The following is a 12,363-nucleotide window of genomic DNA, read 5'->3' on the forward strand; positions in this document are numbered from 1 at the left end:
TGGGGAAGAAAGCATATGAGTTTATCAATCTTAGATGGAAATCTAGTTGAAAATAAAAAACACACAAATGATAAGAAGATATTGTCTACTTGGCCAGCTGTAATTGTAAATGGGCAAACATCCAAGTGTTGTTTATAGTTCTGAAAAACTTCACCGACAGTGTAAGTCTTGTGGGTCAACTGTTCAGGTAAAGTCCAGCATACATGGATGAATCCAGAGGAATTCATCCACATACTTCCATGTCAACATTACAAACTAAATCTCTAACACAGGAGTCATCAACCACATTGTACAAGAGCCGGATTTGGTCTTGACAGCCGCTTTGGGGGCCAGACTTACAAAGAGAACTACTGTATTAGTACATGCGTTTTCTTTCAAAATGTAACTAACTTTCAAGCCTTGATGGAGTTATGGATAATGAGACGCCGCAAAACCTCTGACTCCTGATTAAAAAAAAAAAAAAAAAAAAAAAAAAAAACAGAGTAACTTTTTGGAGACAATTTGGAACAAATTGAAGAAAGCCATCCTAAGACAAAAAGGCAGTCATTGCATTGGAAAACACCATCGCCAACAAGAATGAAGAAAGCATGGCAAAGCAAGTCCAAATTCAAGCCCATGTTGATTGTTTTCTTTGACATAAAGGGTACCATTTTGGAGGAGTGGGTTCCAGAAAGGTCAATGGTAAGTAAACACTATTAAAGACAGGTTTTAGAAAAACTGAGAGCAAGTCTGAAGATAGAAACCACAATTGTGGAAAAATGGTTTCATTCTTTATCAAAACAACATGCTGCCTCATACTGTGCGCTAGGTAAAGCAGTTTCTTGCCCAAAAACACAAATCACAGTGCTTGATCACCCTCCCTATTCATCTGATCTAGCACCATCTGACTTTTTCCTTTTTCCTAAAATTAAATCTGTGCCCAAAGGAACTTGTTTTGAGTCTGTGTCAGAAGTTGAGAACGACAGAGATTTCGAGCCAACTGAAGAGGACCTATTGCACTATTTTGATCAGTAGAAGACCAGAATGCAGCAGTGTGTTTTACAGAAGGGGAGAAGGAAGACATTGGAAAATGTTTGTTTAGAAAAATTGTATTAGAACATTAATCTCGTTTTTTAAATAGCCTGATAAAACTGTTGCAATATTAATTGTTTTAGGACAATTTGATAGCTGTAGGGACCCAAAGACAAAAGATACCCTAAAAACCACATCTTTTTTTCCTCACTGCTCTAAAAAAACAGAAGAAAGAATAATTTTAAATGTTGAAGTCAAGATTTTATTTTAACCCTGAATGCAACACATGCTCTGGATCGTGAGCAGACAGTAGACAGAACAAATGGTCTTGGTGATGGCATGTCAAAATGTCAGCGATGTCTCCATATCAACAAAACTATTTGACTTGACTTGCTCTCCAAAAGATGGAAAGTGTGTCATTCATTACTTATTATTTTGCAGCTTAATATAAGGTCAAACTCCACCACTCAAATCATTTTTTAAACAAACCAAAAAGTTCAGACATTTTGAAATGAGAAACCTATTGATCTTTGCAAGCTTTGCAAAAATGGAACTGCTCAGTTGAAGGCTGAATTCAGTTTTGTCACAGCAGCATCACAGCAACTAAAAACAAAACAATGAAAAAGTGCAATGTGATGTAAAGAGTTTAGTCAGTCTGCTGGTCAAAAAAAGAAATGCTTTCCATGGTCTATAGAAATTTCACATTTGTAATGAAACAGCAGCTACCTGTTCAAGTTGAGAAGTCCACTTTAAGATCTTCCACGGCTGTGGCAACAAGGCCTGGAGTGTTTCAAGGTCCATGCTGACAAGATGTCAGCAGAAGATTGTGTGATTTTTTTTTGTTCTTAGGCTACAAGTGTGGATGAAAAGGCTGGTGCCACATCAAAACAACACTGACAAAATATTCCCAGTAAAACTTTCCATACCTGACTGTTACTTGTGCACAAAGACAACTTGCTTCAACAACATGGAGGTCTTTTGAGTTCACAGTACAATACAGCAAGCCAATAATTAAAAAAATACCAGACAACTTATCTTCTCAACTTTCTAAATAATGAATATTATTGGTTTAACTGTTAATCTTACTTAAGTTCTTTTATTTTTATCCCAGTTTTACTGCAATAAGGGAACAGTTCTGGTTCAGCTGAGTTCAAAATTTTCCAAAATATGTGGCACAAAATCATTTTCCCAGAACCGAATAAAAATGCGATTTTCTGAGTTGTAATTGTTTATTATTTTGAAAACAAATAATGGGTCTGGTTTAAATCTAAAACAACAGCATGTAAAAACAGACTAAAGATGTTAAAGCAATTCTCTAAAAATAATTGCAGAAACTTTCAAGGCTCAAAAATACAGAATTTCCTAAAATAACTTCGAGGAGTATATTTTCTAGCTGTCTAAATTTGTTTAAGCCTTGGATTTTTTTAAGTCTGCCACGCTGCCATGTTCTCCTGTGGCCATTTAGTGCACTGCCACATCACACTACTTGGTTGATGAATCCAAAAATATCGTTGATTAAATCCTTAAGTGTAAGCCAAACTAAACGGATCATATTGATGAGATTAGCGACGTCTTGAATGGCTCCTGTCTCTGCTGTAGCTGCGTCTCCTGTACCTCCTGCTGTAATGACTGTGACTCCTCCTCTCCCTACTTTTATTGCTGCTCCTGGAGCTTCCTCTGCTGTATCTGCGATGACTACGCCTGTGGTTCCTCCCCCTGCTGTAGCTCCTCCCACTGCTACTCCTGCTCCTGTCCCGGCTGGAGCTCATGCTCCTACAGTGATGACTATGGCTGCGCCTCCTGCCGTTGTGGTAAGTGGAGCTCCTTCTGTGACGACTAGAGCTCCTCCTATGGCGGCTCGAGCTCCTTCTCCTCCTGCTGTAGCTGTGAGAGCGCCTCCTCCTACCCCGGCTGTAGGGGCTCTTTTCTCTGTGGTAGTGGTCTCTGTCCCGTGCTCGCTCCCTGCTGTGCCTGCTCCTCACCTCCTCTTCCCTCTTTCCCTCCCGAACTTTCTTCCTGTCATCTCCTCCTCTCTTTTCCTCGGTTGCTCTGTTTTTTCCCAAGTGTACACTAGATTTAGATGCCTGCTTCTCTTTGCTCTCAGCTGCTTTGAATCCATTAACCAGTCCCAGGACCCCCAACATCATCTCATTCCCTACAGGATCAGAGGCTTCCTCATTTGTTTCAGGGTCCTGATTGCCTGAGCCTTTTGTGGTTTTACCACTGCTCTTCTTCAACAGGTTGCAGAGAAGTCGTTCTCTCAGCTCCTTCTCCCTGCGCTGAAGCTCCAGCGCACGCTCCTTCTCCACCTCCACCCTCCGGAGCTCCTCCTCCTGCTTGCGTCGGCAGGCTTCCAGTTGCTGAAGACGGACGAGCTCCTCCTGCTTTTGCGCTTGCTCTTGCCTTTCTCGCTCCTCTTTTTCAGCTCTTTCTTTCTCATCTTGCTGCTGCTTCAGTGTCTGGAGAGAAAGAGGAAACAGTGTGAAGATACTTCAAATATATAAACTAACCAATTATTATACAAATAAGCCCAGTAACTTTAACATAAAACACCTAAAATTAAAAGTGTAGTGTTATATACGACACAGGTGTTTAGGTTTGTCTGGGCATGTTTTGTACCTTGGCTCTGGCCAGCAGCTCAGCGATGAGCCGGATGGATTCCAGGTTGCGCTGAGCTAACAGCAGCCTTCTCTCCTCCATTGCAATCTTCATCTGCAGTTTCTTCTGCTCCTCTTCCTGCTGTCGCCTCACCCTCTTCAGGTTCTTCCTCTCCTCTCTCTCACGCAGCTTCTGCTCTCGCTTTCGGATCTTCTCTTCCTTCTTCCTCTCCTTCTCCTCCTCTTCCAGCTCCTTCTGTTTCCTGAAGCAAAGGTAATTTGTCCTCCATGAATATTTTATAGAACTAATTTCTTTTTTTAAATTAACTTTTAATTAAGAGTGCTGTGAAGCCGTGCAGTCCTACATGGTAAAGTAAGAATTAGAAGTTGTCACACACTCAAAACAAAGGAATTGAACTTTTAAAACCTAAACTGTTCTACAGATCAGGAAACGAATGTTTCCTTCACTAAATATTGGGTCTTCCACCACAGGACTGATTTCTAAGCATAAAAAGGTAAACAATATGACATCTCAACTTAAAAGTTTTGGGAAATTTTGCCTCTTAAAGATAAACTCAAGGACTCTTAGCTTATTTTGAACACAACTTATTTTCAACACAAACCAGCTTGACCAATAGTTGGTCAAAGCCATCATACCTCTCCTCCTCCTTACGTCGCTCCTCCTCTTCTTTCTCTCGTCGTTTCTGCTCCTCTCTCTGCCTCTCCAGCTCCTGTAACTTCAGCCTCTCTTGACTCCTTCTCTTCAGAGCCGACTCACTCAGGTGCTTGCTGGTGTCAAAAGCCACCTGAGAAAAAAATAACACAAAGGCCTGATGCTGATCCAGTCTTGTCACATATTCCAGCTTTCAAAGATTATTTTCAAACAAATGGGAGCTAAGAAGTTTGATGTTAACAAGTGGAAAATGTTCATAACAGTAGGTCAATTATAATTGTTTTGACAACACAATAACAATATGCCTTTAGGCTATCAGTGTGCATAACAGGATGTTCATCATCAAGTAGGATAGTAAGAGTTAGCATTTTAAAAACACTTGGTGTATTAAGCGACTAAGATAAAACCCTTTACATTCACACAATATTTGTTGAGATTATAAACAGCTATTTTTGTAAGTAATCCAAGAGAAGACAAAAAAGTCTGCTTCATCTCATGAAAGCCCTTCTCTCATTGACACTAACTCTAATTTGGCAGCACAGCATTATTTTGTGGACTAAGAGACCTGGCGCTCCCTCCACTCATTACTTTGGAAATGATGATGACACAGATAAAATCTCCTTCCATTTGAGGTCTCAAAGCTTCTAGGCTGCTGTGAACAACACTTTTTAATTGCCAAAATCTGCACATCTGCAATTTCATTACAACCTATGGAGTATGCTGATGGAATATTGGATACATGTCGATTTCTCTGATGTGTCCATGTTGGTCAGCCAGACCAGAAATAGCAATGCACTGACAGGATTGTAAAGGCTGCAATACTGTTTAAGATATCAAAAATAGTTAAGAACAAATAAAGATGGAACACTATGACTTTAAGAAGTTGAGAAATTATCAAATATTTTGCCTTTTCTGCTTTTTGAAATAGCTTAAAATGGCTTTGATATGCCCTTTAGGGTGTCAAAAGCTTTAAACTACATTCACTAATAACAACTGTGAGGATAAGATACTAAACTTGAACAAACAGTGACATGAAGATGACAGCCTGTTTTCAATGTTCTCAATGAGAAAGTGCCTCCTTGCACACAAGGCTCCCACTTCTTGCCATTACCATAAACATGGAAAATACATCACTTAACACCCACAGGAGCCTACTGTACCTTGATATTACAGGCCACTGCCTTTCCATCATCTCCTTTCAGCATCAGCTTCATGCTGCGCAGAGTGTCCATTGCCTTGGTGAAACCACAGTACTCCTGGTACTGGACATAAGCCTCAAAGTTCAAATGGCCCCCGAAACTGAATGTGCTGAAGTTCTTGTCTGTCATCTCTTCCCTGTATGGGTCCAGCATAGGGATGTCAACATTTCGCACCTGCAATGAAAAAAAAAAGCATATTTTCAAAACCATTAAGAATGCTTTCATGTTAAACTTTGAGTTTAACTTGTTAACAATTTTTACAGGATTAGCATTACCTGGAGACCTCTGATAATTTGGGAATCATCCCCTGATGTCTGTGTTTGATGTGGCGCATTTGCAATTTTGTAATAGACTCAAAATGACTGACATTTTTGAATGCAAATGAGGAGGCTCTGTATGACAGTGACAATAAATAATGAAATGCACATTCTTATTTTAAAATTCTATAATAATAATTATAATAATAGTACCTTAGATTTTTATAGCGCCTTTCAAGAAACCCAAGGATGCTTTACAAAACACTTAAGCCATGGGAAGACTTTGTGAGGGATAAGGTGAGTGTTAGGGGTGGTTTAGTGAAGAATGTAGGCTGTGGTGAACAGGTGGTGCTTAGACGTCTTTTGAAAGTGTCCAGAACTGGAGCGCTACGGATGTCTGCAGGCAGAGAGTTCCAGAGGGTGGGAGCTGCCACACTAAAGGCTCTGTCACCATAGGTTCGGAGTTTTGTTTCGGGTATGGAAAGCAGGCCAGTGTCTGAAGACCGAAGGTTGCGAGACGGTGTGTAAGGAGGGAGGAGATCAGAAAGGTACTGAGGAGCCAGGTCATGGAAAGATTTGTACATGAGGAGGAGGATTTTGTAGGGGATGCGGGACCTAATAGGGAGCCAGTGGAGGTGGATGAGGGTCGGAGTGATGTGTTGTCAGGGTGTAGTGCAGGTGAGAAGTCTAGCAGCAGAGTTTTGGACATACTGGACCCTTTCCAGGGTTTTGTTGGGTACCCCAGACAGGACTCCATTGCAGTAGTCTAGGTGGGAGGTTATGATGGTGTGTATGAGGGTTTCTTCCACAGGGTCTTGAAGTGATGGACGGAGTCTGGAGATGTTCTTGAGGTGATAGAAAGCGGATTTGGTTACAGATGTTATGTGGGACTGGAAGGAGAGGGTCAAGGATGACGTCCAGGTTTTGGACCTCAGAGGACAGACAGATGGAGGCCCCGTCCACATCGAGCAGGAGATCTCCAATCCACAGCAGCGCTTTGAGGGCCACAACCGTGAGCTCTTTTGTTATTGTGGTTGAGTGTGAGTTCTATACAAAAATGTAATGTAGTGGGGCAAGTGTGGCTCAGCAGGTAGAGTAAATTGACACTCAACCAATCCCCAGCTCCTGCTACCGACACTGCTGCGTTAGTGGCATGTAAATGTGTATAGATTATATGAATGAAATTAGCTCATACTGATGGCCAATATCAAGAGCAAACTTTGCAATCAGTGTAAGAATGTGGAGTAGATGGGTATGAATGGGTAAGTGTGACCTATACAAGCTCAAATCCATGCCTTAATGTACACATGATGTTAACTAGCATTTCCACAAGACATTGTTGCCCTTTTATGTTACTTTTGTCTCCCTCCCCTCACACTGCCCAGAGTGAACATGTAAAGGTTTCGCCTGACACCAGTAGAGGCATCTGCATCTGGTCAGAGAGATGAGTACTGTAGCATCCCTTGTTGCTAATGTACTGAGAGAGGTGCAATGTCTGACGTTAAAAATGTGTCTTAATCAGCTGCTTTTGTTTTCTACAGCTGATGCTGTGAATGATTTTCTACAACCTGTTAGTTGTGACTCGCTAAGATATGCATAACAACAATCTTCATCAAAGCACGATAACTGAATACTGAGTTAACATTTACAAAATGCTGACACAGAATCAGGTATGGGCAAAGAGAAGCAGTAAGAGGTTGGGCAGAGAAAGCACCAGGGGTCGATCTATTATCAGCCTGGGTTACTGAGACTGACATTTGGCATTTTGCCAATTATCCATATCAGCATTTTATTTAACAGATGATAGATGAAATTAATTCACCAAAAAGTGTGCTCTTTTGTGTTTCTTTCTCTGCGACTTTATTTTCACTCTCCAAAGTCTTACTAAATGTCTTTCATATTACACAAACTGACCGGCTAGACTTTTTAATCCAAACTTTCTGAATGTCACTGCTTAAATTGATGTCTTATAATTGTTTTCCATCTCTTCATGTGTATTGTATGAGTCCAGTTGTATTGTTTGATTCAACTATGTATTGCTGCCATTCTTGGTCAGGTCTCCCTTGAAAAAGAGATCTTTGATCTCAATGGGACTAACCTAGTTAAATAAAGGTTAAATAACATAAATAAAATGTTATATTACTAGCCAATCAACACTTAAGCCTGGATGTCCCTGACACATTGGCTGTGTCTGAAACCACACACTCATTCCCTACACCCTATCCGTAATTAAGTGAGCAGCATATGGTGGACTATATCATAGACTAAAATACAAAACACAAAAAAGATTTCAGACAGGACTGCGGCTGTGAACAATGATGTCATCGTCATCTCACAATTAAAATGTTTAGCAACAACAACACGTAGATATCCATGACAACGGCTAAGGAATGAAATTTACAGTGGAATTTCACTAAAACTGATACTAAATGTTACATATTTTCACAAAGAATAAAAATATTAACAGATATGTTTTTTCGACTTTTGTAGCAAGATAATATGAAATATTCTTGTGTATTATCACTTATTTGTGCATATAGAAGATGGTGACATGTTTTAAAATCGTCGTGAGGGAAAAAAGTTTTCTTCCTTTTGAATCCTTCTCACTTTCTTACAGATTATATTTTGTGGTGAAAACCAAACCAAAAATTCCCAAAAATGTACTGATCTGTGTTCTTGTGCTCTCTCGTTCATCTGACTTGAATGGGAGTAAATGTTGCTGGGCTAGTGACTGTCAGTATGCATTGTGGGATAGAATGAGTGCACAATAGTGTATAACAATGCTCACTCAGAATTCGGGCATCACTACAAAAAGGCGTATTCACTATATAGTGCACTATATAGTGAAAAGGGAGTGATTTTGGACACAGCCATTGAGTGTATGGCATCACTTCCTGTTTTCCTGCTGCTATGTTGCTCTATGCTGTTTCTCATGCTGATAAGGCTGGGGCTAAATTGTTTATTTTCCTTCATTTTTTTATCATGCAATTTTACTTTTGCCACATAAAGTACATTTTATGTCATAATAAAAACATATCAGTTCAAAACATATTTGATATTGGTCTTATGAACTAATAACTGGAATATGTATCAGCTCTGAAAAAACAATATTGGTTGACCCCTAGATAGGGCTGTTTGTTTGGCAGTAAAAGGGGAGAGAGATAAGCATGTGTGGACAATAAAACTGAAGGGAAGTTCAGCCAATTGAATCTGTTTGTGAACTAACACTGAAACAGGTTCAAGAAAAGCACAATAATTACTCTATATGTGAAAAAGCTTTGTTTACAATGTCCAACCTCTGTTTTTTTGCTTTTCTTGACAAGAAAACAGTTTTTAAAAATCACATACATGTCAATTCAGACCAGATAACTATCACCAGAGTACCTAACTGTGTGCTGTAATATGATAGTTTGCCCTGGAACTATTTTGTCTACTAACTACAGACATGACCAATTTACATATGATTAAAAAACACAGACATCCTTCACAATTATTACAAATAATGAGTGGTCCCATGGTAATACTAACCCACGCGAATAGAGCTATACTTTCATGTTGTTTCATGGTAATTTGATTTACATGATGTTTGTGATTTATTGCATTATCTAACTTGGCTGCTGGTGATAGAGTCTGCCGCGTTTAAAGGTACAATGTGTAAAATTTGGCATTTTAGCGACATCTAGCATTCAGATTTTAGGATGAGCCAATCTGTTACCAAAACGTCACATCACTAAGCGCCGAGAGCCTGTGAAGACCAAAAAGGATCGTGAGCCGGACATCAATTACAGCAGTGACAAGGTGAGGGTTAATTCATTCATTTTTGTAACCATTATTTTTATAGATTTAGGTCAGTCTTCTTCTCCACCTGTCTTCCAGGTAGCTTTCAGGACCGGCGGGCAGGTTCGTATTTAAAAACCGCATTTTGCTCTTTCTGTCCCCTAAACGTTGCCGTAGACAACATGGCGGTTCGTTATGTCAGCCTTAATGTAAATTTAAAAAGCTTTTTTCTAATTTTGTGAAAAGAAAACGAAAGTTTAAAGGGGATGATTGTGCACTTATTTCAACATACTTCACATAGATATATAAACATTATATCCCATGTACACCGTTTCTTTTTCTGTTGGGCGAAATGCAGCCAAATTTTACACATTGTACCTTTAAAAAAAATCCAATAAAATAATTACTTAAACTTAATTCATACCATCATAAACTGAAAATAAAGTAAATAATTCAGGGGCTTTGGAGTAATACAAAACAGCTGTTTCCATCCCATTTCTTGCTTTTTGTTATGTTTGCAGCAAACGCAAAAACAAAGAATTGTGTAGTACAGCCCAGTGGTACAACCAATCATTTCAGACTAACCGGTTGCGTGATGTACACTTAGAATTCAGGTAATTTTCTTTACAGGTTGAAAGAATGTATAGAATTATGAATCACCTTGCCAAATGTCTGGAACACAGCAATAAGGACCTCTTCAGAAGGCCTGTCTGGGAACTGGCTGTCCTTCTGACTGAACCAGCGGCAAGGAAGTCCCTCAAGGTGAATGGTGTCAGGCCTCTCTCCCGGCAGAGTCTCATTCATGTCCTTTGCATCACGGAAGAAGGAGTCCCAGTCATGCCGTGTAGGAAAGTCCACCTTATTTTCTACAGCACGAACCTGAGGGCAACAATTATCAGAGCAGTTGTTATACAATAAGCTATCACTTTGCAGAACTACAGTGAAACACAGTCAAATAAAACAGTACACAAGGGTGAAAAGTAACTAGTTACATTTACTCAAAGTATTGTGATTGAGTAGTGTTTTAAAGTCCCTTCACTTTTTTGAGTACATTTTGAAATAAGTACTTTTACTTATACTTAGGTAACTTTTCACCAAAGTAACTGTACTTCTACTTGAGTACGAGTCTCTTGTACCTTTCCCCACTTCTGTTGACAACACTGCAGCACATAATGAGAAAATGACTCCACATCACATGCCAAAACAGCTGCTGTACACAGCAAAAAACTGGAGTGTCCTTACTCAGAAATTGGCACAAAAAAAAATCAACACAACAACGAAGCTTTCCAGCCACAAAATGCACAGAAAACTTCAACTACAGTCAGAACATAACCAACCAAAGTTTTCCAATGAGATTTTTTTCCATCTCAATGGCAGCCTTACCTTCAGTACATCAGTAAACCCACTGAGTTTGATGGTCTTTCCATCAAGACGGCTCAGCAGGCTCTTCACCACTGTCTTGTTCTCCACCTCTCCCTCAAAGCGGATGAAGTCCATGGTGCTCTTGGAGATCCGCAGGACTGAAAACTGGTCGGGAGCAACCATGGCCTTTACTCTCTCCATTACCTCCCAGTTGGAGATGCTCTTGCCTGGCAGTTTGAGCTGTGGCAAAGCTACACTAATGGTCATCTTAGCAATAGGCTTTAGGTACAGGTTGTACTCAGAGGAGAGGCACACTGCCTCTGTAGTGTCATGGACAATAGTTGTCATTGTGGCAGATATTTGAGAAAGCTACAAACCAGACAGTGTAGATTATTAGAAGATAATAGCAGTAAATGAAGAAACGTTTAGGTAGCTCACTGTTTTCTCACTGTTTCACATCACCACCCGGTTTCAAAAAATGGGCTAGCCTAGCTAAAAATAACTAGCATCGACGGAACACGGCGACACAGTTCTTAGAGGATACCGCCAACTTTACATTTAAAATTACCAAACAAAAAACACAAATTTTTTCGCTTTAGTAAAAAATTTCGTTTCCCTTTGTCATCCAAATTCGAGTGAACAGCTCAAGCTTCTGCAGTAAGCTAAAGTGTAGGAGCTTTAGCATTACACTGTGCGTTAGCACAGCAAGAGCTGCTAGCTAGCCAAAGCTCAAGAATCTAGTCTGACAAGCCCATCAGCTATTAAATAACAAACACAGGGCTAACAGAATATCGGCCTTTATGCTAAATGAAACATCAAACAGCAAACCGCTGCCGTGAACAACTAAAGCCAACGTGATAGCCTTTTACTACAGGGGATAGTAGCAGGCTAGTAAACGTTAGCTTGACGATTTCAATCATTACACCACTTTAGCTGTAACAATCACTGCGGTGGTTTATGTAACATCATAGTTACACCAGTTATACCTGTAAACATTCATAACAACCTACCTAACATTAGTTAGCCCCCTGCCAGCAAATGAATCTCAATGAATTACTGTGTTGTAGATTTATTGAAAGCCAACCATAGCAAGAAAAAAAAGACACCCACTACATGCTACTTCCGGATGGAGTCAACTTTAACCTCAAGCTGACACAATGAGCCGTGGCTACATGGTGGCATTATTTCAAACAGCGACACCGTGTGGAAAATGTGTAAACAAAACTAAGGATAACAGGAGCCCGGCTGAGTTGCATGTGAGATGATTTCGACTATCTGCCTTGTTCGTTTATTTAATTTCGGTGACACAAATGTCAAATTTAGAGAGATTAACGGTGCATTGCAGACATAATTCATCCATAGACTATACAAAACGCGACAGTTATTAACAACAGTCTAATTTGGTAACATTGCAGATACGATTTTTGCATTCAGACGTATTTTTGCAGGTGAAACAGTGTGGTTGATGCCACTGGCTGTCAGAAAAC

General features: G+C 39.9%; 1 protein-coding gene across 2 annotated transcripts; it reads right to left on the minus strand.

Annotated features, from left to right (window-relative positions):
- Positions 1-1,289: 1,289 nt before the first annotated feature.
- akap17a (A kinase (PRKA) anchor protein 17A) lies at positions 1,290-11,990 on the minus strand. Of its 2 annotated transcripts, XM_041807747.1 has the most exons (7): positions 11,887-11,986; positions 10,898-11,245; positions 10,175-10,393; positions 5,442-5,654; positions 4,266-4,414; positions 3,631-3,871; positions 1,290-3,470 (listed from the first exon to the last, which is right to left on the minus strand). In XM_041807747.1, the coding sequence occupies exons 2-7, from the start codon at positions 11,222-11,224 to the stop codon at positions 2,574-2,576; spliced, it is 2,046 nt and encodes a 681-aa protein (XP_041663681.1). In that variant the 5' UTR covers positions 11,225-11,245; positions 11,887-11,986; the 3' UTR covers positions 1,290-2,573. The 2 variants fall into 2 exon arrangements, with proteins under 2 accessions (XP_041663681.1, XP_041663680.1); XM_041807746.1 differs by having other exon boundaries at positions 10,898-11,990.
- Between the last annotated feature and the right edge of the window lie 373 nt (positions 11,991-12,363).

This window comes from Cheilinus undulatus, linkage group 15 (assembly GCF_018320785.1).
Source record: "Cheilinus undulatus linkage group 15, ASM1832078v1, whole genome shotgun sequence".
In the NCBI taxonomy this organism is placed as follows: Eukaryota; Metazoa; Chordata; class Actinopteri; order Labriformes; family Labridae; genus Cheilinus; species Cheilinus undulatus.